General features: G+C 47.7%; 1 protein-coding gene across 14 annotated transcripts in view; it reads right to left on the reverse strand.

Annotated features, from left to right (window-relative positions):
* The window catches only part of CAPRIN1 (cell cycle associated protein 1), a 568,063-nt gene that overhangs the window by 137,622 nt on the left and 406,373 nt on the right, over positions 1-24,068 (reverse strand). For all 14 annotated transcript variants that reach the window (XR_013609671.1, XR_013609672.1, XR_013609670.1 and 11 more), the window contains exons 13-14: positions 23,539-23,688; positions 23,221-23,371 (exon numbers count right to left, since the gene is read on the reverse strand). Coding sequence is in view for 11 of the 14 variants with exons in the window: in XM_078684260.1 (XP_078540386.1) it covers positions 23,221-23,371; positions 23,539-23,688 (301 nt within the window). In the remaining 3 variants the exon portion in view is untranslated. The remainder of the gene's footprint in view (positions 1-23,220; positions 23,372-23,538; positions 23,689-24,068) is intronic.

Raw genomic sequence — 24,068 nt, forward strand, 5'->3', positions numbered from 1 at the left:
CGTGCGCTTGCGCAGCCTCCTTGGAGCCGGCTTTGGCGTGCTTGGAAGGCGGCGCAGTTGTCGATCCGTGCCGACCATCTTTCTTAGAGGACCCCTCCTCTGGCATCGATTTCGATTTTGCAGCAGCGGAATCGACTGACTTTTTCGACTTCTGCGGACCGGAGGTCGACGGAGTCGATGGAGTAGCGGGCACAGTCGTTTTCGCCGGTACGGCAGCCATCTTAGGGACACTCGAGTCCTTAAGTTTTGGTTTCGTTTTCGGGTCGGCCATTTTAGGTGTAGACGATCCCGATGGTTTCGGTTTCGGAACAGTCTGCTCGGCAAGTAAGTCCGTGGCCGGGCCAGAAGGCGGGGCCGTGGCTTGCGGCAACGGGTCTTGGGTAAGGCCAACAGGCGATCCCGTGACCCGGTCGGTATCCTCGTAACCTTCGGGGCAGAGCTCGTCCCCCGAGCTATCTGCCGCGGCCCCATAAATCTCATCGTCGTCTCCTACCTCGTCGACGTATTCAAGGCCTTGACCCACGACTCCGTCATCGTCTCCCGGATCCGCCTCGACCTCCGTCTCGGGTGGGGAGATTTGAAGATGATGACCCTGGTCCTCTTCTTCTTGGTCTCCGAAGATGTTTTCCGGATCCGGGGCCGCTTGTCTAGCTTCCAAGCGCACCGCGCGCCGAAGCTTGAGAGTCTTCTTTGAGCGGAACTGTGCGCAGGCCTTGCACTTCCTGTCGTCGTGGTCAGGCGACAGGCATTTGTTACAGACGGGGTGTAGATCGATGTGTGGGTACTTGGACCCACAGAGCGGGCAGTACTTAAACGGGCTCCGCTCCATGTCTGAAAAGTTTTGCAGTCGTGTCGCGATGAGAAGGCCTCAAAGTTCAGAAAGCGAAAGAAAAGTCCGCTTATTCCGGCTCCAAGAGACGGAAGACTCGAGACCGTGCGCAGACAATACCGACGCAAAAAAATCGAGGCCTTTTGGCCGCTAAAAGTAAGTTTTTCTCGGTTTCGACAGAAAGACGTCGAGACCACATCCGAACCCAATGGCGGAAAAAAACAATCTGGGGATGGAGCCGATGCCCATGCGCACTGTAGTCCAGGGGAGGAGCCACCCATCTCAGGATACTTCGAAGACTCTTCCAGGACAACAATGTGCGATCATCCGGACCCAACACTAGGCGGCGATCTAATGCTAAGATATGAATTTAGCAGCCCACATGCCTCGAACATTAGTGTACCACCGATGGTACCCTCTATCAATCAACGCCTGGGGGTAAACACAAGACCGCTCTCAGCAGATATTCCAAGTGGGCTCCTAGATGCACCACTGGCATATCAGTAAGGCATTTAAACTGCTACTACCTCACTTTTAAGTTTCACCGAGTTTCTCTTTCAAATCACCAACTGCCGAGTAGACCGATCTGAGCAATACAGACAAGGTCACCTTCTGCTCCACACTTGTCGACTGCAGGTCACTAGAGGCACTCAAAATCAATACTTTTGATTTGGAAGGGTTTGCTCCTACCCAAGCACAGATGTCTCTAGCCTGTATTCCAACAAGTGCCTTGTACAGGTAAAACACGATTCTTTTTACTCAGGGTCTTATTTTTGAGAGATCATGGTAAACATAGGAGTCATCAATTGCATTCACCTCACTGTTCTCAAAAGGGGAATGCTCTGCAATGGCATTTTTCTACAATCACTTGAGATCACGAGGAACAGACTGTCTTACCCTTCAGTATGCCCTACAACAAACCAATCTTTCCGCAGGCTTCATAAACACCCAGTTTTACTTGACAGAGCACTAAAGGTCCAGGAACAATTTGATTCAGGCCGATGTTCTCTTTGTGGTCTTCAGCACTCACAACCACCACTCAGTACTTGTAGGTGTCTAGCCTGTATGACTACCCTCTCCTGGCCAACTCCCCTCTACCACTCATGTGTCTAACAAAGGGATGGAAGGATTACTTGAATATCCCAGCTACTGGCGGGCACCTCATTGAGGCCTACTGTTTTTTAATCCACTGTCATATTAGTAAGAGACCAGCCATATACATTTCACTCTCGGTCCTGCTCTAATATTAACAGTTCAATTAAATTGCTAGGCAGTCTCTTCTAGATGGTAAAACAAAAAACCCTAGACCAGTTTCAGCCTGCTTAGGCCTGATCATGGTAGTACAATTCGAGTCCTGTGGCACAGTGAGGATGACACCTATTTCGGTCACATTTAGGGAGTTTCACTTCAGCAAAGTATAGTACTTTACCATATTTCATCTCTGCAGGTCCGAAGCTGCAACATTCCAGACTCTATAGTTCCAGAGACTCTCTTCAGACTTCATTTCAGCATAGGAATGAAAGAATCCCGCTTCAGATATGTCATTTAATTAGCCCACAGTCATTCAATCTGCCTGCTGCGAACCTGATAAAGTGTAGGAAGCAGGGTTTCCGTTGTAATAACCCCCCACTTTTTGCCCGACTACTGGTGCACTTTGACTTTGTGTACCTTGGGTCCCTGACAATCAGGTCCAGGATGTGTTTTCTTTCCCCAAACTGTACCTTGTACCCCCAATTGCCACCTCTTTGACCACGTCAGAACATTGTAAAAAGGCACCATGGGTACCAAGGCCACTGTGGCCAGGGAAGGCCTCTAGTTACTGCAGTACTTATTGTGCCACCATTAGTGGCTTTGTACCTTTACATACACATACTACCAGTGAAGGCTGCGTGTTTTGGTGCAGAACAGAGTGAAGAGTCAACATGGCACACATCCCTGTGCCATGCAAACAACCCACTGCCCTGGCATATGTCAGCCACCTCTCTAGCTGGGTGCACTATACCAGTGGTGAGGGTACAGGTGCATGAGTGTAGGAAAGTGGCTCTATATAAACGGGACCAAAGTAAGGTACAGTGTGTATAGAGAACCTTACTCTCTAAAGTAGTAGCTTGGTCGAGCAGTAAGGCAGTATCAGAGGACAGTGTAAAGCATTTGTTGTACACACTAGTCAGCAAATGGTCGCACACACTTAAGAGCTGAAGTCTAGGACAATTGTTTTGTATCAAAAGATATAGTTGTTTTATTTTAGAACCAACAAGGTATCAAAATATACTTTCTCAGGATGAGTTACTTAAGTTAAATACTTTTCAAATAGGCAATAGACTTTTTGAGTTCAATAGTTACAGTTTGTTGCAGTAGGCAACACAAGTTCAAACACAATGTAACCTTGAGCTCAATGGGAATTTCTAATTAAATGCAATTAGTTACTTTGTAGATTACTTTTCTAACCATAGGACTGGATACTGGATTCAGTCCCGGTACATGAGCTGTAAACAGTTAAGTAAAAGCATTTTGGTTACAGTAGGGGAGAGGAGCTGACCTAACGGCTAAAGCGCTCGACCTCGGACCTGGGGATCTGGGTTCGAGTCTCGGTAACGACGCCAAAACCTCCTGTGATTCTGAGCAAATCATTCAATCTCCCCGTGCCTTAAAAAAAACAAACAAAAAATGAAAGTATGTCCTCATGTAAAAAAAACCCGTAACTTGTGCTATGTAAAGCGCTCCGATGCCTGATTCGGTTCGGGTCTAGTTCGCGCTATATAAAACTCCCCCCCAAAAAAAAAGTAGCGATTTTTAAGGAATATTATTGGATTTTAAAAGTTGACACTTAAAAGTTTTTCAGTTGAAATTACCAATGTTATCCTATGGAAGGAAATTCAAATTGCAGGTAAAGTATGTTCACGTTACTTTTGTAATCCAGGACTGGACTCCTAGGTTCAGCAGTGGGACCTTTATCTAAAACCGGTAATTATTTACGTTTTGGTAGTTGGTACGATTTTTAGAGAATATTTGTAGTTTGCAAAGAATCGACACTTAAAAGAAATTTCACAGAAAAAAGTCAATGATTTCCTATGGAAGAAAATTCAATTTGTAGGTAAAGTATGGATTAGTTACTTACCTGTAATCCTAGTTCTCTTCCAGGGGTATCCTCAAAGTCATAAGCACTGAATATTCCCGCCCATGTGCGGGGACCCAGGAAATAATACAAAAATTGTATATGAAACTCACATATATACAGCTCTACATATATGTATGTACATATATCATTTTCTCATAATGCAGCTCCCCATAGGAGGCTAAACAATGGAAATACCCATATAAAGATTATTTGCAAACATATAAAAAACACATGAGGGCAAGTAACACTTGAACTCTGGTTTTTAATGAGCACAACACGGATATATCATGAATACTGCAAATAAAGTAGACATTGTTTGCCTACAGGCTGCATTGGAAACCAAAAGCAGAGACAATGAAAGCATTTTCAACAAAACTGGCACCGTGCCTTTAAGGTAGCCATGACCCTGGGCTTCCCATCATGCCACAGGGGTGACAGGTCAGTTGTTCTTTGCATAACCCTGAAAGTAAGAGCTCAACATTATCCATTAACACTAAGACAATGTCTCATTTACCTGGGGAGGCGGGTGAGTTGCTTATTGTGAGAAGTTGGCCTGATGTGCAGTGCTCACTATTCTAGTGATCACTATATATCAGTCCAAACAACCCTTATTGATGATTGGTTGTAAGTCAACCTTATAGACCAGCTATCCTAGTAGCATGGATACGAGCAGTCTAAGGCTAAGACTCTAGAGGGCGTGTTAAGCCAGCTGTTTTACCATCACATTACCCCTTGAACACCCAGTGAAAGGACACCACACAAGTGTTATGAAAATAAACAGTGTATTTATTAGAATCACAACAACCCTGTACTCTTTATGAGGACAGGGTGCTAGGCACACAACAAAACTCTTACGAAAATACTTAAGTTAGCACGTTATACACAAATGCCCGAGGGGCACGAAAAACCATATACTTTAAAAGTGGAATGCGAAATTACTAGCAGGTAAGTACAGTACTAATAGGCTTTGGAATCGCTAGGACTTGACTATAGAATCGTTAGATTACTTCTAGGAGACCTAGGGGACTCGGGTGCAGAGTGTGCACTCTCACGCGGGATGCGGGACAAAGTCTATGGAGGCTAGTAAAGGCAAAGTTAGTGTTCACGGGCGAACCCGACCTGGTAGGGAGAAAATGACAGTGGATCCTGACCCTTGGATAGTGAGGCTATGCTGGGACACCGGAGTGCCGAAGTTACCTAGCCCAGGGGCTGCAGCTGCATAGGTCTGAAAAGACGTCGGGGATCTCGTTGCCGGACCAGGAGCCTGGAAGGAAGAAGTTGCTGGCAGGCGACCAGTGAAGGAAAGTTCGATGGATCCAAGCCTGGATCAAGGAAGAAGAAAACCTGAAAGCAGAGGGGACCAAGTTCTTGAATCACTAGCCAGTGATTAAGTGGGCACCAGGATGGCACCGGGCGAAGTCACCGCAGTCAGGTGAGTGGGCACTGCTGGGCTCTGCAGTCTCTCGGACCAGGAGGCGTTGTCGGCGACCAGGATGGAGGTGCGAGCTGTCCCACGAAGGATGAAGTTGTTGGCGTCGAAGTTACCCAGGATTGGGCAACAAGCCTTGGCTAATTCAAGCCCACGCGGTGGACTCAAAATGGCGTCTTGAGTGGACCAGGAGGGTCCAGGGTGCTCCTCTTCTGGAAGGGAGCAAGGGCCAGTCTGGAGCAACCAGACCAGCAGCAGAAATGTCGTCGGGCGTCGTCAGGAAGGCCACAAGCCAACGGGCTAGTAGCCAAACAACGCGGTGAGCAGCGGAAAGCAGAAGGGCCCCACGCAGATCGTGGAGATGCTGGGGGGCTGCACTTCGGAGCTGGAGCTGCTCAGAGTCGGGGCTTCTCGGACCCCAAAGCACTCACCAGTAGATTACTCGGCGGGCTTGCTGGAAAGAAGTCGTGCAGTCTTGCAGATGGCCGGTCCCTTGAGGTCTCGTCGCACCCACGGTTCTCAGCTGGGCTGTAGAGGTGGGTAGAGGTCAGAGGTGCCAGGGAAGCCGGTTCTCGTCGAGCTGGGCAGTCGGATTCCGGAGGAAGGACTTACAGCAGACCGCAGTGTTCTTTAGATGGTGCCTGCGGATGCAGGGTGACTACTCCTTAGTCACAAGGGAGAAATCTTAGGAAGAAGTCTTGAGTTCCTTTCGCAGAAAGTAGTTTCAGGATTCAAAGATGATCTGATTTGGAAGGGGGCCAGTTCCTACCTTTATCCTGTAAAAAGGGGCTGGCACGCGACTAAGTCCTGCCCTAGGGGTGGGACTAGGAGGGGGGTGGTTACACCCACTTCCTTGGCGGGCTTTTCCCCAGCACAGGGTCTGGAGTGACCCTGGAACTGGTTCCAGCCAGCCTATGCACAGTGAGCACCGGGGTGCCACGTGCAGTCACCTTCCTCTAAAGCCCTGCCTACCTACAATACACAAAACCCTGTCTGGGACGGTGCTGGCACCGCCCCTGGCAGGAAACCCTTTGTCCTTATCTCCTGCTCTGGGAGGACTCCCAGCAGCAGGAGGGCAGACTTGTGTCTCGGTGGCAGCATCCATTTTGTGGAGCTGAGGCTCTGTTTGACTTTAACCGGGGTTAGGGGTTACATACATGTCGTGTCCCTCTAGAAGGGTGGAATGCTAACCCCGTCGCCAGAATTGGCGAGGGGTTAGTATTCCAATTCGTATGACACCTTACTCGACATGTTTTGATAAAGCGATACCAGAGTTGGCATATAACCGCGAGGATTATAATGCACTTAAGAGTATATGGTATGCGATATCATGGAAACGGCTAAGGGATGGATCCCGAAAGCCGCAGACAGGCTCAGCTCATGCCAGAGCACCATCTCACACGATTCCAAGCACTCTGCCTTCAGGATTGTTAAGGCCTGCCATAGGAGTGACTGATAGGAGATCTGTGTGTCCATTTTTAGGGTTAGATATAGGTATACTATATCTAAAGCAAAGGGTGAGTATACCACCTTGCCCCAGCTGTCGTGCAGCCAGTTGTGTCAGATTTGGATGGCCAGCCAGGGGTGGCATAATACATGCTGCAGCCCCTGGTAGGCCCTGGGTACACCTATGCCCTGGGTACCTAAGGTACACTGTACAGGGACTGATAAGGTGACTCAGTATCCAATTTAGATATGTACCTAAGGTACATGGAATCCATTTTACAGAGAGAGCAGTAGGCCTGAGGTCCTGAACAGCAGGGCCTCAGGTCAACTAAGTCAGAAAACCAGCAAAACACCAGGCAAAAAAGTTGGGGGCAACCATAGTCAGGGATCTACCTTCCTACACTTATGACTTTGATGAGGATACCCCTAGAAGAGAACTAAGGAAGAGAACTAGGATTATAGCTAAGTAACTAATCCTTCTCTTCCAGGGGATCCTCATCAATAGTCATAAGCACTGAATAGAATAGCAAGGCCATTAACCACCTGCAGGTGAATGAAAAAAAAACATGACCCAACAAAATGCAACAGCCGAAATCAGCTGTTGAACAGATTCCGCTAGGAGGCCTGGCCTACTTGTGTATCTGCTCTGGTGTCTGACTCCAGACAACAGTGTCTTTTAAATGTATGGACGGACCTCCAGGTCGCCGCCTTACAGATTTCAGACATGGGCACATTCTGGAAAAAAACTGTAGTAGCCGCTTTTCCTCTGGTGAAATGTGCTTTGGGAGAAAAAAACCAGGGGCTCTTACGCCAATTGGTAAGCAAGCTTGATACATGAAACTGTCCATCGGGAAATGGAACGTTTCGAAGCTGCAAAACCAGATCTGACCGATCCATAGTTGACAAACAGTAGATCAGATTTTATTATAGTTTTGGACCGATCTAGATCGAATTTTAAAACCCTTTTCAGGTCCAAAGAATGCAAAGCCCTCTCAGCTGGAGTAGAGGTAATGGGGAAAAAGGTGGGTAGAGAGATGGACTGGTTCACATGAAAATCTGACACCACCTTAGGAAGAAACTAGGGATGTGTCCTCAACACTACCCTATTTAGATGGAAAACTGTATAGGGCTCTTTGGAACAGAGTGCCTGTATCTCGCTCACTCTGCGAGCTGACTTAATTGCTACCAAAAAAGCAGCCTTCCAAGAAATATGTTGCAAGGTTGCTTTGTGTATGCGCTCGACAGGTGGACCCATCAATTTCGATAGCACCAGGTGTAGCTCCCAGGGTGGCGACGGCAGTCGCACCGGAGGGTAGACTTTTTTCAAACCCTGCAGAAAATCCTTAACTTGCAATTGGAAAAAAAAGGGTTGAGAGGGTGAGCGTCTATAAGCAGTTATAGCTGCCAAATGCACCTTAGTGGAATTAAACCTCAACCCTGCTTTCGCTAGATAAAGTAGGTAAGTGAGAATGACCTCTTCCTGACCCTTGATTGGATTACAATTGTTTTGTATACACCACAAGTAAAAGTGCTTCCACTTGCATGTATAAAAATGCCTCATGGAAGGTCATCTAGCCTCTTTCAAGATGGACATGCAGTCCTGCGGCAGTCCTAGGTGGCCGTCCTTGGACCTCAGGAGCCATACCGCAAAGTTCAGTGAGGGAAGGTTGGGATGATGAATCCTGCCGTTCATCTTGGATATCAGGTCCGGCCTGCACGGCAGCTGCCTGTGAAGACACTCTGACAGATGTAAAATGTCGGGTACCACCACTGTCTCGGCCAGTCTGGGGCAATGAGAATCATCCTCGTGTACGAATGAGCTAGCTAATTCACCACCTTCGGGATCAGCGGAAGGGGTGGAAATGCGTATACAAATGCCCCTTCGGAGTCTATCAAAAGGGTGCTACCTTTTCATCCTGGTTGGTAGAACCGTGAGGCGAAGTTTCGGTATTTTGTGGTTTGGTCGTCTGCGAAGAGATCTATGGTGGGACGACCCCATGACTGGAAGTTGTCTTCGACGACCTCATTATTGAGAACCCAGTCCTCTGTCTTCGAAATGTCGGCTGAGAGTGTCCGCTCTCACGTTCTGCTCTCCTGGCAGATGGACTGCTGTGACTGACAGATTCTGAGCCACGAGCCAATACCACAGATTTTGTGCCTCCAGGCGAAGGGTGCGTGAACGTGTTCCTCCCTGTTTGTTCAAGTAGTACATTGTGGTGGTTTTGTCCGTTTGTACTAACACTGATGTTGCTTGAATCAAGGGTAGGAAAGCTTTGAGGGCTAGATGGACTGCCCTCAGCTCCAACATGTTGATGTAGTAGGAGCGCTCTTTGGGAGACCACAGTCCTTGTGTCTGGAGATATCTCATGTGTGCCCCCCCCCCCCCCCCCCCAACAAGCCTTGTAGCGAGGCATCTGTGATCAGTACCTGGGCAGGCGGAAGTTGATGGAACGGAATTCCGACTTGCATAGTTCGTCTTTTCATCTACCAAGGTATGGACTCTCGAGCTGCGTTTTACAAAGTTATTTTGTCGTCCCAGCGAGCTGACTGCTGGTCTCACTTGTCCTCCAGATCCTGCTGGAGAGGACGCATCCGTATTCTGGCACTGGGGACCAGGAAGATGCAGGATCCCATCGACCCTAGCAGGGAGGCAAATTATTGCACCGGCAACTCCTTGTTTGGCAGAACCAGTTGGCATTTGTGAATGATGGAACACTGTCTCTCCTCTGAAGGAAACACTTTTCCTACCTCAGAGTCTAACAGAGCTCCTAAGAAATGTATTTTCTGTGTCTGCTGTGTAGTTGACTTGTTGAAATTCACATGTGGACCCAGCCGGTAACATAGGTCGATGCATCCCATGAAGTGGTTCCTAACACTGCCCGGGGAAGGACCCTTCAACAGCCATTCGTCCAATTATGGGTACACGTAGACACCCCGGCGGCGCAGAATGGCTGTCACCACAGCTATGCACTTCATGAACACTCGTGCGGCTGATTTCAACCTGAATGGGAGGACTTTGAACTGGTAATTAGCAGATCCCACCCAGAACCGCAGGAATGGTCTGTGACTGTGGGTGATCAGGACATGAAAGTATGCATCTTGTAGATCCAACAAACACATCCAATCCACCTGCCTGAGATGTGGATATATTTGATAAAGCGCTAACATGCAAAACATTTCCTTCTTGATGTACAGGTTGAGTGTCCGCAAATCCAGAATGGGTCTGTACTCTGCTTTTTGGCCCTTTTTCTTGACCAGGAAGTATCTTGAATAAACTCATTTCCCTCTGAGATACTGGTACCCTCTCGATGGCTGACTTTTTGAGAAGGGTGGCCACTTCTTTTTGCAGGAGCTTTAACTGGTGACCAGATGTTGGCATTGGAGGGATGGAAGGAGGTCGATGTTGAAAACGAAGAGAGTATCCATTCTGAAGCGTAGTTAATACCCAGCGATCTTTTGTGATAGCTCGCCACTCTTCAATATGATCTGTGATGCTTCCCCCCACTGGAGTGGTCAACGGCGCTGGGGGAAGGGAGAACCATTGTTTGGATTGCATCTTGTCGAAGTTGTTGCCTTGACGCTGATTTCCTCCACCTCTTGAGGAGCGCCTGCCTCTGTATTGTGACATTTATTGCCCCTGTTTATCTTGATTCTTCTGCCACGGAGGGGTTTGAACCTTCTGTTGGGAAGATCGCCGATTGTAGGGGCGGAATCTCTTACGGAGCGATTTTTCTTTTCCAGGCCAACAGCCTTTAGTGTGTCCAGTTCCATTTTCATATGTTGCATTTCCTCGTCAGTGTGTAAACCAAACAAAAATGACCCAGAGAAAGGCAGGTCGAGGATACGTGACTGCGCTTCTGGTTTTAACGCGGTGAGTCGCAACCAAGATGATCTCCGTGCGCATCCCCTATGAGCATATCCATGCGCCATAGGGTAGCTCCGTCAGCTGCAGTGCTAATTATCTGATTGGAAACCTGGCTGCCCTCCATAAGGATTTCTTCAAAATCCCTGCGATCCTCCCGAGGAAGCTTCTCAGTGAAGCATTGTAGAGAATCGCACAGGGAACTATTGTTGTGTAGCGTTTTAGGAGCCAAGCATAATTTACAGATTCATACCCTTATATAGATATAATTCACCATGCCCTTATCTAGGCATAGAAATCACAACCATATTTAGACATAGCCCATCCAGTCCAAATACAGGCATGGCTACTTCCACTGGTTCCAAAAATCCACAACGATTTCTTGGAAAACTCTGCTTCAGCAGTCAGGGACTTCCCCTTTCTTGAATATTGATTTGTCCTAGAAATCATGGAGTTTTCAAATAACTACCATTCCCTTGGGGTTCTTTGGTGACGTTATTATGTCCGACTTTACGTCAAACCAGGCACCTTCAAGGTATAAATATGCCTACACTTGCCCTAGCAAACACACGGTGGTTCGGAGCAGCTCGACTATCTACTTGCCCAACTCAGCTCGCGCCAGCAAGTACCGAAGGAAGCAGACCCTCCAGCTGACGCACTGACAGAGGCTGCTTTTCTCTCGCTGAGAATCCAGCTCCAGTGTTTCCAAGCTTCCCTTCGGGGTGTTGGGAAATCGAGTCCCGAGACAGATATCCAGACCTCCTTCATTCTAAAACCAAGGTACGGAGCTGATTAGACCCTAAGAGAAATCTTGGATAGATTCTTGGCAAAGAAACTAAACCTATGCTACACCTCACTTCTTCCCTCGTACTAGACTTAGGTTAGGTACATTGGGGTAGACATATTTTAGAAGTACCAGTTGAGTACCTTTTAGTTTTTGTTATTTATGTATGTATTTTATGGCTTAGAAACCATACCATGCTTTTACAGTATTATTTTATAATACTCTTCTTACTGTACGCATTATACTATGCAACCAATATTACGATTGTAGCAGTTAATTTCTTTTGCATGAGAAAGAAGACTGTTCAATAAATCCTTTTATTGAAAACACCCGTCTCTCTAATTCTCTGCACCTCTGTTAAAACGAAGCATACACGAATGACTGAGTAAAATATCTATCTATTGTTTCCACGACACTGAAGATACGTTTTATTTTGGGGAAACAAAGTTGTCATGTTAATGCGGTTGTCACAAACTAATCCCTTCTTGTTTATTCAAGAAAGTTTCTAGTGACCTCTGAGCTAGCTGGCACTCACAATTAAGTCGAATATATTCGATAGAGACCTAGTCGACCTAAGTACTATGTCAAATCTGTAGGATATGTTATTCCAATGCGCAGAGTCTATTGGGAATATAGGAACCACACTACATGGCGCCCAACGTTTGGTAAGGCACTCATTTAACACTAGATACTAGAGTACCTCAGTCGTGCTTTTTACAGAGACCCCTTTTCCCCGTAAAATACTCCAATAGACGTCTGGAGTGGGTTAAAGGATAAAATATCTGCCATAACGGAGTAGGACGAAAATCCTATGTATTAGTTTTTGGTTTGTTAAACGTTGAAGGATACAATGTTCCAAAATATTGTGCACCTTATCTTTGTTTCCTTGAAACTTGCTCTGCAAAACTTTCAGTCAACAAAATGACTGAAAGCGAGAACGGAGGGGCTGCATTAAATCCAGCACCCTTTGACATTACCGGTTTCCAAGAAACCGACCCGAATGCTATAATCATCCCGGAAAATTTAAGGAAAACCATCACTATAAAGCTTATAACAAATGGCCTATCATCAAGAGGTGGTAGGGTAATTTTTGCTATAGAGGCACATGAATATCGGCAGACAGAGGTATTCTATTCATGGATTGTTTTCCCTGAAGCAAATCAAGTAACACATGTGTTCCACTTCTACAAAGTAGAGGAACCTCCAGCGGAATATACTCCTTTCGAGGATGTTGAAATTCCATTAACATACTAAGAGCATGCGCTCTGGTTTAAGGGCGCCCTACAACTTCAAGAACAACAAATTCCATTCTGGATAGCTCAAAAGATAACTCAAATCGAGGCAGTATTTCCTGACAGTACACCTCATGAGAAACACAGGATTTTTAACAATCTGTTTACTAATGGGGATCGCACAACATCTGGAGGACTGCGACACCTGGGGTACAGTCTTTGCTGCAATCTACACAAAAACACATGTTGTTCCGTCTATGGCGGTCATATCAGACGTCCTGAAACCGATTCAAAATGAATACGGGGCAGAGCCTGCTTTAAATCTGGATATGAAATTTCAGAAAGATTTCAAACAGGTCTCAGCTATAATATTAGCGAATATTATAGGTGAAGCAGCATCTCTGACGATCCATCAAAAATTAAGGGAATTTGATGTAACAGAGCAACCATATGAACTGGCCAGAATAATAGAAAAATCCTATGAAGAATTGGGTAGAGATAGTTTGGGCGGGAAACCAGTTAAACCCCAACAGAAAGTCCTGAAAAGGTCTTTAGTAAATAAAACACAAGAGGTTTTTAGGAGTAGTGAGAGTGTTTTTAATAAACTATAATGTTCCAATTATAAAACAACCAAGGCTACAAACAAGATGAACCTAACAAATAATTTGCAACTTGGTTTACTAATGCATTGTTTTCAGAATGGTGGTGGTATGAATTTTTTTAAGATCATGCTTGAAAATTATCACTGCTAATAAATGTCTCACAATGCAGTGATATAATCTGATCTCATAAGGGAAAATGCACATGCATGTTATTAAAATTAACCCTGGGCGTAGTTCGCGTAGTAGCGCTACGCGAAGTGCATTACGCACTATGCGAACTGCGTAGTGCACTGTGCAAAATGCTGTTCGCACTGATTGCCCAGTGCGGACAAGCATCCGGCAGTGTGCAATCAGTGGAAACTGCATCTTGCACAGTGCAAGCGGTCGTTTTCTGCCGCTCTAGTAGATTTCTACTCGAGCGGTAGCTTTCTCAACGCGGACTGGTAATTTCTCATCGCGTGCGGTCGCGAGCATACGTAACCACTAGCAATGAGAAACCTGACCTCCCCGCGTTAAGAATCTCGCCGTGAGGTTTATTTTCCACACTCGCGATCGGCAACTTGATGTTGCTGATCAAAACGAGGAAAAAGTCTCGCCAGCATGTCATTATGCTCGCTCGCTGTCGCCAACATGACATTGAGGACCACGAGCATGCAAAAACTGACCGCTACGCGTGTTTGCACTATTCTACGTGCAATTCGCGTAGTGCGAAGTAGCGCAAACTTCGCAAACAAATAGTTTACCTGTCGGTGTAGTTTTGCAGCTTGAAGATCTTTCTGGATTCACTATGCTGTGCATTATTCCGCGGTTTAGTGGTTGGGTCCGGAATCGTAGTCTTTTTTTTCGGTAGCCCAGGTGGGTGTCGACGTCCCACCTTTTGGTGTCCTTCCTGTGATGTCGGCATGCTTCCTGCGGAAGCACCCACCCTTGGGCGCCATCTTCGGATTCTTTTTTTCCCCCGTTTGTGTTTTGTTTACGAATAGTATGGCAATGTTTGAATATTTGTTTCACCGCTTTTTTTCTTCAAAGTCTGTTTAAGTATTTTTGCCCGTTTTTACCACCTCTTTCTCCAGTCTCATCTTTCTGGCGGAGGTGGGTGGGTTCGCTAGTGAATCCAGAAAGATCTTCAAGATGCAAAACTACACCGACAGGTAAGAAACTATTCGTTTTGCAGCGTGAATCTTTCTGGATTCACTATGCTGTGCATTGACTTTGTAGCGGTTTGTTATCATTTTGGCGGCTGGGTGGAAAATGAGCCTTGATTTTTGAATATGTGTTGAAGCACCTTCTGTCCTACTGGTGCTTCTCTTTGTTCATTTGTATGTTCACACAGTGGTGTCTTGTGAACGTGTGCACTGAAGCCCATATTGGCGCCAGGCATATGTCCTGAATGGGAATGTGAGCCAGGAAGGCTATTGTTGCTCCCTTTTTCCTGGTTGAATGGGCCCGTGGCCCCTCTGCTAGTTCTTGCCCGGCTTGTTTGTGGCAGAATTGTATTGCTTGCGCGATCCATCGTGCAAGTGTCCCCTTGGTAACTGCTTTTCCCATGAAACTGTCTGCGAATGACACAAAAAATTGTTTTATTTTTCTGTGATCCTTAGTTCGCTCTATGTAGTGCATGACTGCTCGTCTGGCGTCCAGAGTGTGCAGTGCCCTTTCTGTGTTTGTCGTTGGTTTCTGGAAGAAAATAGGTATTTGAATAGTTTGGTTGATGTGGAACTTAGACACCACCTTTGGCATAAAGTGTGAGTCCGTTCTCATCACCACCCTATCGTTGTGAATTTGTATGTAGGTTTCTTGTAGCGTTAACGCCTGTAGCTCGCTCACCCTGCGCAGCGAGGTGATTGCCACCAGGAAAGCTGTTATCGAAGTTAGCATTTGTAGGGAGGCCTTATGGATCGGTTTAAAGGGCGCTTTCATGAGTTCCGTCAGTACTAGGTTGAGGTTCCACGCTGGTGCTGGTAACCTCTTTGGCGGTGTGTACCTCTTTGCACCTTCCAGAATCTTTTTACAATTAGTGAAGTAAAGAAGCTTTTCCCTGTCTCTCCTCTAGTGTAAGCGACTATGGCTGCCAGGTGTACCCTTAGCGAGGATGAGCTCAGATTAGCCTCGAGCAGGTGCGTGAGATATTTAAGCACTGTTGAGTCTCTTGTCATCTTGTTGTGCAGTTTTTCCTTTCTGCACCATAGTGTGAACTGAACCTCTTCCATTTGGCCACGTAGCACTTCCACGTGCTAGGTGATCTTGCCTCTCGAAGTACCTTCAGGGTGCTTTCAGGTAATTTAAGGTGTGCGAACTCTATGTCCTCAGGAACCAGGCTGAGGCTTTCCGGCTCTGGATGCAACACCTCTCTGTTTTGCATGGAGAGTAGGTCTTTCCTTCTCCCAAATCTGTGTGGTGCACTCTGTGTCATCTCCATAATCTGCGAGTACCAGGTCTGTCTGGTCCACTGTGGTGTCACCAGTATCAGGGTCATGTTGCTCGTTCTGCACTTGCTGAGTACCTTGTGTATCAGGGGGATCGGCAGAAAAGCGTAAGCAAATGTCTTTGACCAGCTTATCCATAGGGCATTCCCCAGTGACCCTTCCCCTGGTTGCCTGGATGCGAAGTGCTGGCATTTTGCATTCTGGCGTGTTGCAAACAGGTCCATCGATGGTGTTTCCCACCTGTCGAACAGTCTCTTTATCTCTTGGGCATTGAGCTCCCATTCGTGTGAAGCCGATGTCTGTCTGCTGAGCCAGTCCGCTTCCACGTTGTCCTTCCCTGGCAGATGAATCACCAGTAGATCTATTTTTAGTGGGATGGCCCATCTCCATATTTCCTGCGCTAGTTCTGACAGCGGGGGGTGATTGTGTTCCTCCCTGCTTGTTTATGTAGAACATCGCTGTTGTGTTGTCTGTCTAGATCAACACTGTGTGGTTGTACAGCTTCGTCTGTAATGCCTTTAGTGCGAGGAAAACGGTCTTTACTTCCAGGTAATTGATATGTTTGACCGCATGCGCTGGTGTCCACAGACCCCTCACTCTGAGTTTGTTCATGAGTGCTCCCCATCCCTTCTGGGATGAGACTGTGGTGATGGTCACAGTTGATGTTGGTGGTGTTTGAGGCTTCCCTTTTGTTAGGTTTCCTTTGTTCCACCATGATCTCTCCTCGTGCACTGCGTGCGTTACAACCACTAGGTCTTCCCAACAACCTGTCGCTTGTGACCATTGGTCCTGTAGCCACTCCTGGAGTGGTCTCATGTGTAGTCGTACATTCGGCACTATGTGTATGCATGAGGCCATCATGCCCATCATCTTGCTCGCCGTCCTCACTGTCAGAGCTCGTCCCTTCTGGAAGAGGCGTGCCTCCTTCAACAGTGCCAGCGTTCTCTTCATGCTGGGGAACACCTTCTCCTATATGGTGTTGATCTGCGCACTCAGGAAATGTTTTACTTGTTCTGGATTCATTGAGGATTTTCCCCAGTGGATGGAGAAACCCAGGACCATCAGTGTATCTGTCACTCGCTGTGCGTGCCGTTTGCATGTCTTGTATGATCTTGCCTGTATTAGCCAGTCGTCCAGGTAAGGGTATACGTGGATCCCTTCCCTCCTTAAGTGTGCTGCGACTGCTGCAAAGCACTTTGTAAATACCCTTGGTGCTGATTTCAGTCTGAATGCCAGTGCTGTGAATGGATAGTGATCTGTGTTGATGACAAATCTTAGCAGATGTTTGTGCCGCCTGTTCATTGGGATGTGCAGGTAGGCATCTTTGAGGTCTATGGTGACCATGAAGTCCCCGCCTTGTATCTGTGGAAGGACCTCTTGCAGGGACGACATTTTGAATTTTTAGGTTTTTATGTATTTGTTGAGGAACCATAGGTCCAGGATGGGTCTCATTGTTTCGTCTACCTTTGGTACCAGGAAGTACATAGAGTACACCCCCTTGTTCCTCTCTACGGGAGGTACAGGCTCGATAGCCTCCTTCTGCAGGAGTTCTTGTGCTTCCCTTTGAAGTAGCTCTAGTTCCTTCTTTGCTGGTGCTCTTCTTTTTGGTTTTCTGTTTGGTGGTATTTTTTCCAATATGTAGTATCCGTACTGTATGGTGTTGAGAATCTAACTCAACTGCCGAGCCCTCGAGAAAGCCTGGCGCAGAGACCCAACACCAGACAACATGACCACCCTCAAGATCGCCACTCGAGAACACCACCAACTGATCCATACCACCAAGAAAACCGCATTCAAGGAGCGACTGGACAACAACGCACACAACAGCAAGGAACTCTTCAACATCGTCAAGGAGCTCTCCAACCCCAACGCCGGAAACAACAACATCACCCCATCACAGGACCTCTGCAACTCCCTCGACTCCTACTTCCACAACAAGATCGCAGACATACACAACAGCTTCACCACACAGCCAACGCACCCCACGACCGTACCTGCACCCCCCACCACCACCCTCCGCGCCTGGACCCCGATCAACACCGAAGAAACCCGACTCACGATGAACTCCATCCACTCCGGATCTCCAACCGACCCCTGCCCGCACCACGTCTTCAACAAGGCCGACGCTGTCATCGCACCCCACCTGCGGGACATCATCAACACCTCCTTCGACACCGCTACCTTCCCAGAGAGCTGGAAGCACGCCGAACTCAGCGCTCTACTGAAGAAACCATCAGCGGACCCCACCGAACTCACAAACTACCGCCCCATCTCGCTCCTCCAGTTTCCGGCCAAAGTCATCGAGAAGACCGTCAACAAGCAGCTGGCCGCCTTCCTCGAGACGAATGGATCCCTCGACCGCTCGCAGTCTGGCTTCCGGGCCAACCACAGCACCGAGACCGCCCTCATCGCAGCCACTGATGACATCCGAGCCCTGCTCGACAACGGGGAAACAGCGGCCCTCATCCTCTTGGACCTCTCCGCGGCTTTCGACACGGTCTGCCACCGCACCCTAGTGCAGCGCCTCTGCAACGTCGGAATCCAAGAGAAGGCACTTGAATGGATCATCTCCTTCCTCGCCGGAAGGACACAGAAGAGTCCGCCTCCCCCTGTTCAGATCAGAAGCCACCGTAGTCATTTGCGGCGTTCAAGGCTCCTCGCACAGCCCCACCCTCTTCAATGTCTACATGAGCCCCCTTGAGGCCATCGCACGCCAACACAACCTCAACATCATCTCTTATGCCGACGACACCCAGCTGATCCTCTCCCTCACCAACGACCCCGCCACCGCCAGAGCCAACCTACACGAAGGGATGACAGACATAGCCAAGTGGATGATGAACAGCCGCCTGAAACGGAGGTCCTCATCCTGGGCACCTCGCCCTCCGCCTGGGATGAATCCTGGTGGCCCCCTGCCCTGGGCAGCGCACCCAAACCAACAGACAAGGCACGCAACCTGGGCTTCATCCTGGACTCCTCCCTCTCCATGACCAGACAAGTCAACGCCGTCTCCTCGTCGTGCTTCAACATCCTGCGCATGCTACGTAAGATCTTCAGGTGGATCCCCACCGAGACCAGGAAGACTGTTACCCAGGCCCTCGTCACCAGTCGACTGGACTACGGCAACTCCCTCTACGCCGGAACCACTGCCAAACTCCAGAAGAGACTCCAGCGGATCCAGAACGCCTCAGCAAGACTTATCCTCGACATCCCCCGACACAGCCACATCTCCGGACACCTGAGAGACCTGCACTGGCTCCCGGTCAACAAGAGAATCACCTTCCGTCTCCTCACCCACGCACACAAAGCCCTGCACAACCAAGGCCCAGGATACCTCAACAGCCGCCTCAACTTCTACACTCCAACACGCCAGCTTCGATCGACCAGCCACGTCCTCGCTGCCGTCCCCCGCATCCGAAGAGCCACCACAGGAGGAAGGTGCTTCTCCTACCTGGCCGCCAAGACTTGGAACTCCCTCCCGACCCGCCTCCGCCTGACCCAAGACCACCTCGCCTTCAGGAAGCAGCTCAAGAACTGAGTGTTCGAGCAGTAGCGGACCCCCCTCGCCAAGCACCTTGAGACCCTCCGGGTGAGTAGTGTGCTATATAAATGCTTTGATTGATTGATTGATCGGTCTGTAGTTATTTTCTTCCACTCCTGGAAGAAAAAGTTCAGTCTTCTTCCCACTGTGTTACGTGCTCTTGCATGTTTAGTCCGAGCCACTCCTCTTTGTTGTATCTGTGCTCCACCCCTGGAGTTTTTGAAAGGGTGTGCACTAGTAGCGTGGCAGAGTCACTTGGAGGTGGGTTGTTGTCCACCTCTTCTGTTTCCACGGCCATTCCCCTTCCCGCGAAACGACTGGCCCCTCTGTTGGTATTGCCAGTGTTGTTTTTGCTGGCCTTTTTGCGTCTGGATGTCGCCCTGGTGGAAAGTCTGGTGCGGCGTTCCCGGCTGGTTTACCCCTCTCCAGTTTGATCTCCGTGACGGGGTCCCTCTGAATTGCAAGGCCCCCATAGATCTTGCGGTGTCGTTGTCCTTTTTCAGCTGGGTAAGCTTTTCGTCCACTGGAGCTCCGAATAGTGTTTCGCCGTTGAACGGGGTGTTCAGGATGTTGTGTTGCACCTCCGGTTTAAAGCCTGATATTCTGAGCCAGGCTGGTCTCCTTTCCCTGATGTCCAGCATCATAAGTCTGCTGGCTGTGTCTGCACCGTCCAGTGCTGTTTTTAGGCAAGAATTTGCCACGTTCTTCCCCTCCTCTACCAGGTGCATAGCTCTTTGCTGGTATTATTGTGAGAGGTGTTTGACTAACTGGTCCAGGTCGTCCAGGATCTGGTGTTGGTGTCTGTTCAGCAGGGCGTTGGAAGAGGCCATGCGCCAGTGCGTTGCGGCATTCCTCTCGATCTTTCTCCCTGTCAGGTCCATCCTTCTGCTCTCCTTGTCTGGAGGTGGTCCTGACGTTGTCGGGACATTCGCCGTTTTCCTTGCTGTTGCCAAAATGATGGAGTCTGCAGTGACCGTTCCCTGGATGTAGGGTGGGTTCTTGGGGGAGTGCTTGTACTTCTTCTCCGTCCTGGGTGTGACGGGTTTACAAGTCGCAGGCTCCTTGAAGGCCTCTCTCCCTTGTCCTTTGATGCTTTCGAGCATTGGCAGGTACTGGCTCCTAGTTTGTATTGGGAGCAGTGTTCCCATGAGGAAATCCGCCTTCGGCTGTTCCTCCTAGAGTTTTACTTTGAACGCTGCTGCTGCGTTCTTGACGACTTCATTGAAAAGTCCAATGTCGTCAGGCGGCGAGGGCCGCGCCGGATATGTGTCTACTTCCTCTTCTGGACACTCGGCTTCGAGGTCCGGCCACTCTAGGTCCTGTGTGTCCGAGTATGACGAGCCCTGAAAAGTCCTCTGGTCGTCATCTTCCTCCTCCTCTTAGTAGGGGGTCTCTTCTTCCCGATATTCCAGACCTTCCTAGCTTTCCGACAGTCCTTCGACCTCGAACTCCTCTTCTTCCTCGACGAACTCTACCACCGGTGGCTTTGGCTTAGACGGAATTGTATACCCTTTCATCCTTTCGTCGAAATCTTTCTTTCGCTGTAGGATGTTCTCCATCTCTGCCTCGAGTCTTCTCTTCTTTCTTTCCATCTCGCCAGCCTGTTCGGCGTCGATTGGTTGTGCCAGTCTCTTTGTCTGGCTTGATGGCGCCGAGACCGGTTTCGGCGTCGAGACTGGTTTCGGCATAGAGAGTGGTCTTGTGTCCTTCGTCGACGTCGAAGAGGTCTTCGGCCTCGAGCGTGCCTTTTCGTGGATGCTTTGACGACCTTGGTTGGTCGCCGCCCTTCGGCGCCTAGGAGTCGTCCTGTGAGGATCCGCTGGCCCTGGGTGTTGCTGCGGACGCGGGAGCTTTCGGCGTCGGCGCTTGCGGGCCTTTTTGGGACGTCGAGTCTCCTACCTTTTCTGGAGTCTTCGTATTATCGGTCTCTACGACCGTGTAGCCATCGTCTTCTTCGGCGACGTAATACTCCTCGTCGGTCGAGAGTCCCAGGTCTCGAAGGGACGGTGGTTGGCCCTTGCCCTGCATGGCGAAATTAGCTCTTCTTTGCCTCTCTCACTCGCAGGGTCTTTGGCATAAAGGTGGAGCAGGTGTTGCAGTTCCTGCTGTCGTGGTCTACTGTCAGGCAGAGGTTGCAAACTGGGTGTTGGTCTTTCTGCGCGTACTTGTGGTGGCAGTTCGGCAGAATTTGAATGGTGTGTGGTCCATCTCTTGCGTTTAGGGGGCCCCCTGATTGCGCATTCTCTTCTGGACGTCGAAGTTCCTCGAAGATACTCTTCCTTCGTCGACCCCTTTGATGCTGTAGTCTCACTTCGTCATCTCAAACTTTTCTTCCCAAAAACTTGGCTTTGGCTTCTCTTTTCTCCAAATCTCTGGAGCCCTCTCGGGAACGATCCAGACCCAACGGCGGAAAAAAGAATCTGAAGATGGCGCCCAAGGGTGGGAGTTTCTGCAGGAAGCATGCCGTCGTCACAGGACGGACACCAAAAGGTGGGACGTAGACGCCCACCTGGGCTACGAAAAACACCAAAAAAAAAAAAAAAAAAAAGAAAAGACTACGATTCCAGACCCAACCACTAGAACGTGGAATAATGCACAGCATAGTGAATCCAGAAAGATTCACACTGCAAAACTACGCGAGCGAAGCGTAGTACTTTGCCCAGGGATAATTAAAATCTACTTTTTTGAAGATTGCAGAGAGTTTATCATGTTTTTACATGTTTAGTGCAATATATCTTTAACACTAAAGTGTTCCTAAAGATAAGTTGTCTAGGACACCTACTGCTCTTCTTCACCCTTACTGCCGGTCTGTTTCACAGCTTTGAGTGTTCCTGCTCCATCATGTGAACAGCAGCCCTGTGCTGCTGTTCACTAGGGGGTCGCGATTAAAGGTCAGGTCGGCTGCATGCGTCCCCCGGACCGCAGTTTAAGTATCCCTGCTATAACATGACAATTGAACATCAGCACTGAATAGGATCATATAGAAGTAGTTTGACTGTCCCAGAACTTGAGCTGAACATCTGAACTGATGATGGAAAAATAACAGCCTGAGGCAGTCATCCTGGAGTGCTCTGGGCTTAAGAGAGGAGCACAATATAAAGGTCAAAGAATTTTTTGTAGTGAAATAGATTGCCAACATTCAAAGTCAACGCTAGATGGCGGATAAATGAAATGCTGGAAAAGAGGTGGAAATGTTTAAAAGTGAGAAATATGTATTTTGGTAACTAGCATTGCTTCAGCATTAGTGGCCAGAGGAGTATACATGTGGCACTCTGTACAAGCATAAAGATGTGTCAATCTGCAAATGTTTTTGTGTAGATCCTAAACCAATTTCGTATTGTGATGAATGTTAATTTCAAAATGTTGCCTTTGTATACCAATGTTTGTAGAAACACTGCTTTTCTTTTGAGTCTATGGTGATAATTTAAAATATAGTTGCAGCAAATTACCTTAACAAAACATTTTTATATTTATTTTATTAACTTTTGAGTCTATGGTGATAATTTAAAATATAGTTGCAGCAAATTACCTTAACAAAACATTTTTATATTTTATTAACTTTTTCAAGCATACATGTTGATATGAGCCAGACATTTGCAATAATTTTTTTGCTAATTTGTAAATCAAGACAGTCGAAAAAGGTACAGAGGTACTACAAATAAAAGGGGGAAGAAAATAGAGACTGACAAAAGTGGGGGAAAAAGGATGACAAAAAGGAACCTCGCAATCCCTTGTGAGGGCGGCAGGATACATTTAAGGGGCTGCTCAAAAGATAGCTTTTTTCCACATGAGTGGCGAAAATATTTAGTTTAATGATTCTGAAGTTGAGAATGTTTGTTTTAAGGGTTCAATCCACCCCTCTTTTTACCCATGCCCCTCAACCTGAATCTAAATAGGACCTTTCTTCCAGTATTTCACAAGCCTCCAATCACGAAACACACAAATCCCTACCCGTTTGGAGCTGTTCTTGTTGAAGTTCCGACGGTTCTACTTGGAGAGGCTGGTTGGAGAATGTCTGGTTGTAATTGGCTTGGTACTGTGCTTGTGGTTTTAGGTTTTCAGGCTCACTCGCAGGAGGAACAGGCGCATTCATATTGAATACCTATAAATCCCAAGCACATATATATTTATATAAACAATGTGTGGGTCACACTTGTGGTGACTTCTGCAAGAGAAAGTAGAGAACAGGGCAATAAAAATGTTCTAGGTTTAATATTTGAATACCTAACAAAAAATAGCTATGAAGTGTTCATTAAAGTGACCACTTACTGTTTGCATGGACTGGAATGGGGCTGCATTCACATTTATTCCACTACTATGCAGTGGTTTGCTTGAACCAGCCTGGAACACCTGTGGCTGAGTTGCAGCAGGAAGAGCGGAAGGTGTCGGCGTCTGGTCTGGACTTAAAGATAGCGATGCCTAAAGAGAAATACAAAATGCAGGTGAGGATAAAGGTGCAAATAAAAATGAAGCCACATAAAAATGAATTCATTTAAATTTTTGTGAATCAGAAGTCACTCAAATGTACAAAGACAAAAACTGATGTGCCCAGACATTAGAAATCTGAATAAACTAAGGAAACTCCAATAAAGCAGAAGACGTTTTGGCAAAAAAAATAACTTTTTTAAATCCTCAACAGATGAATAGGAATGGTTTCTTACCTGTAATCCTACTTCTTTCTCAGGGGAATCTCCATTAAAATCATTAGCACTGAATAGTACCCCCGCGTGCGGGAATCCTGGAGCACTTCTTAACAATACACCTTAAGTGTAGATGTTGCCCATTCTTCATTAAGGGCT

Source organism: Lissotriton helveticus, chromosome 3_2 (genome assembly GCF_964261635.1).
Source record: "Lissotriton helveticus chromosome 3_2, aLisHel1.1, whole genome shotgun sequence".
NCBI lineage: Eukaryota > Metazoa > Chordata > Amphibia > Caudata > Salamandridae > Lissotriton > Lissotriton helveticus.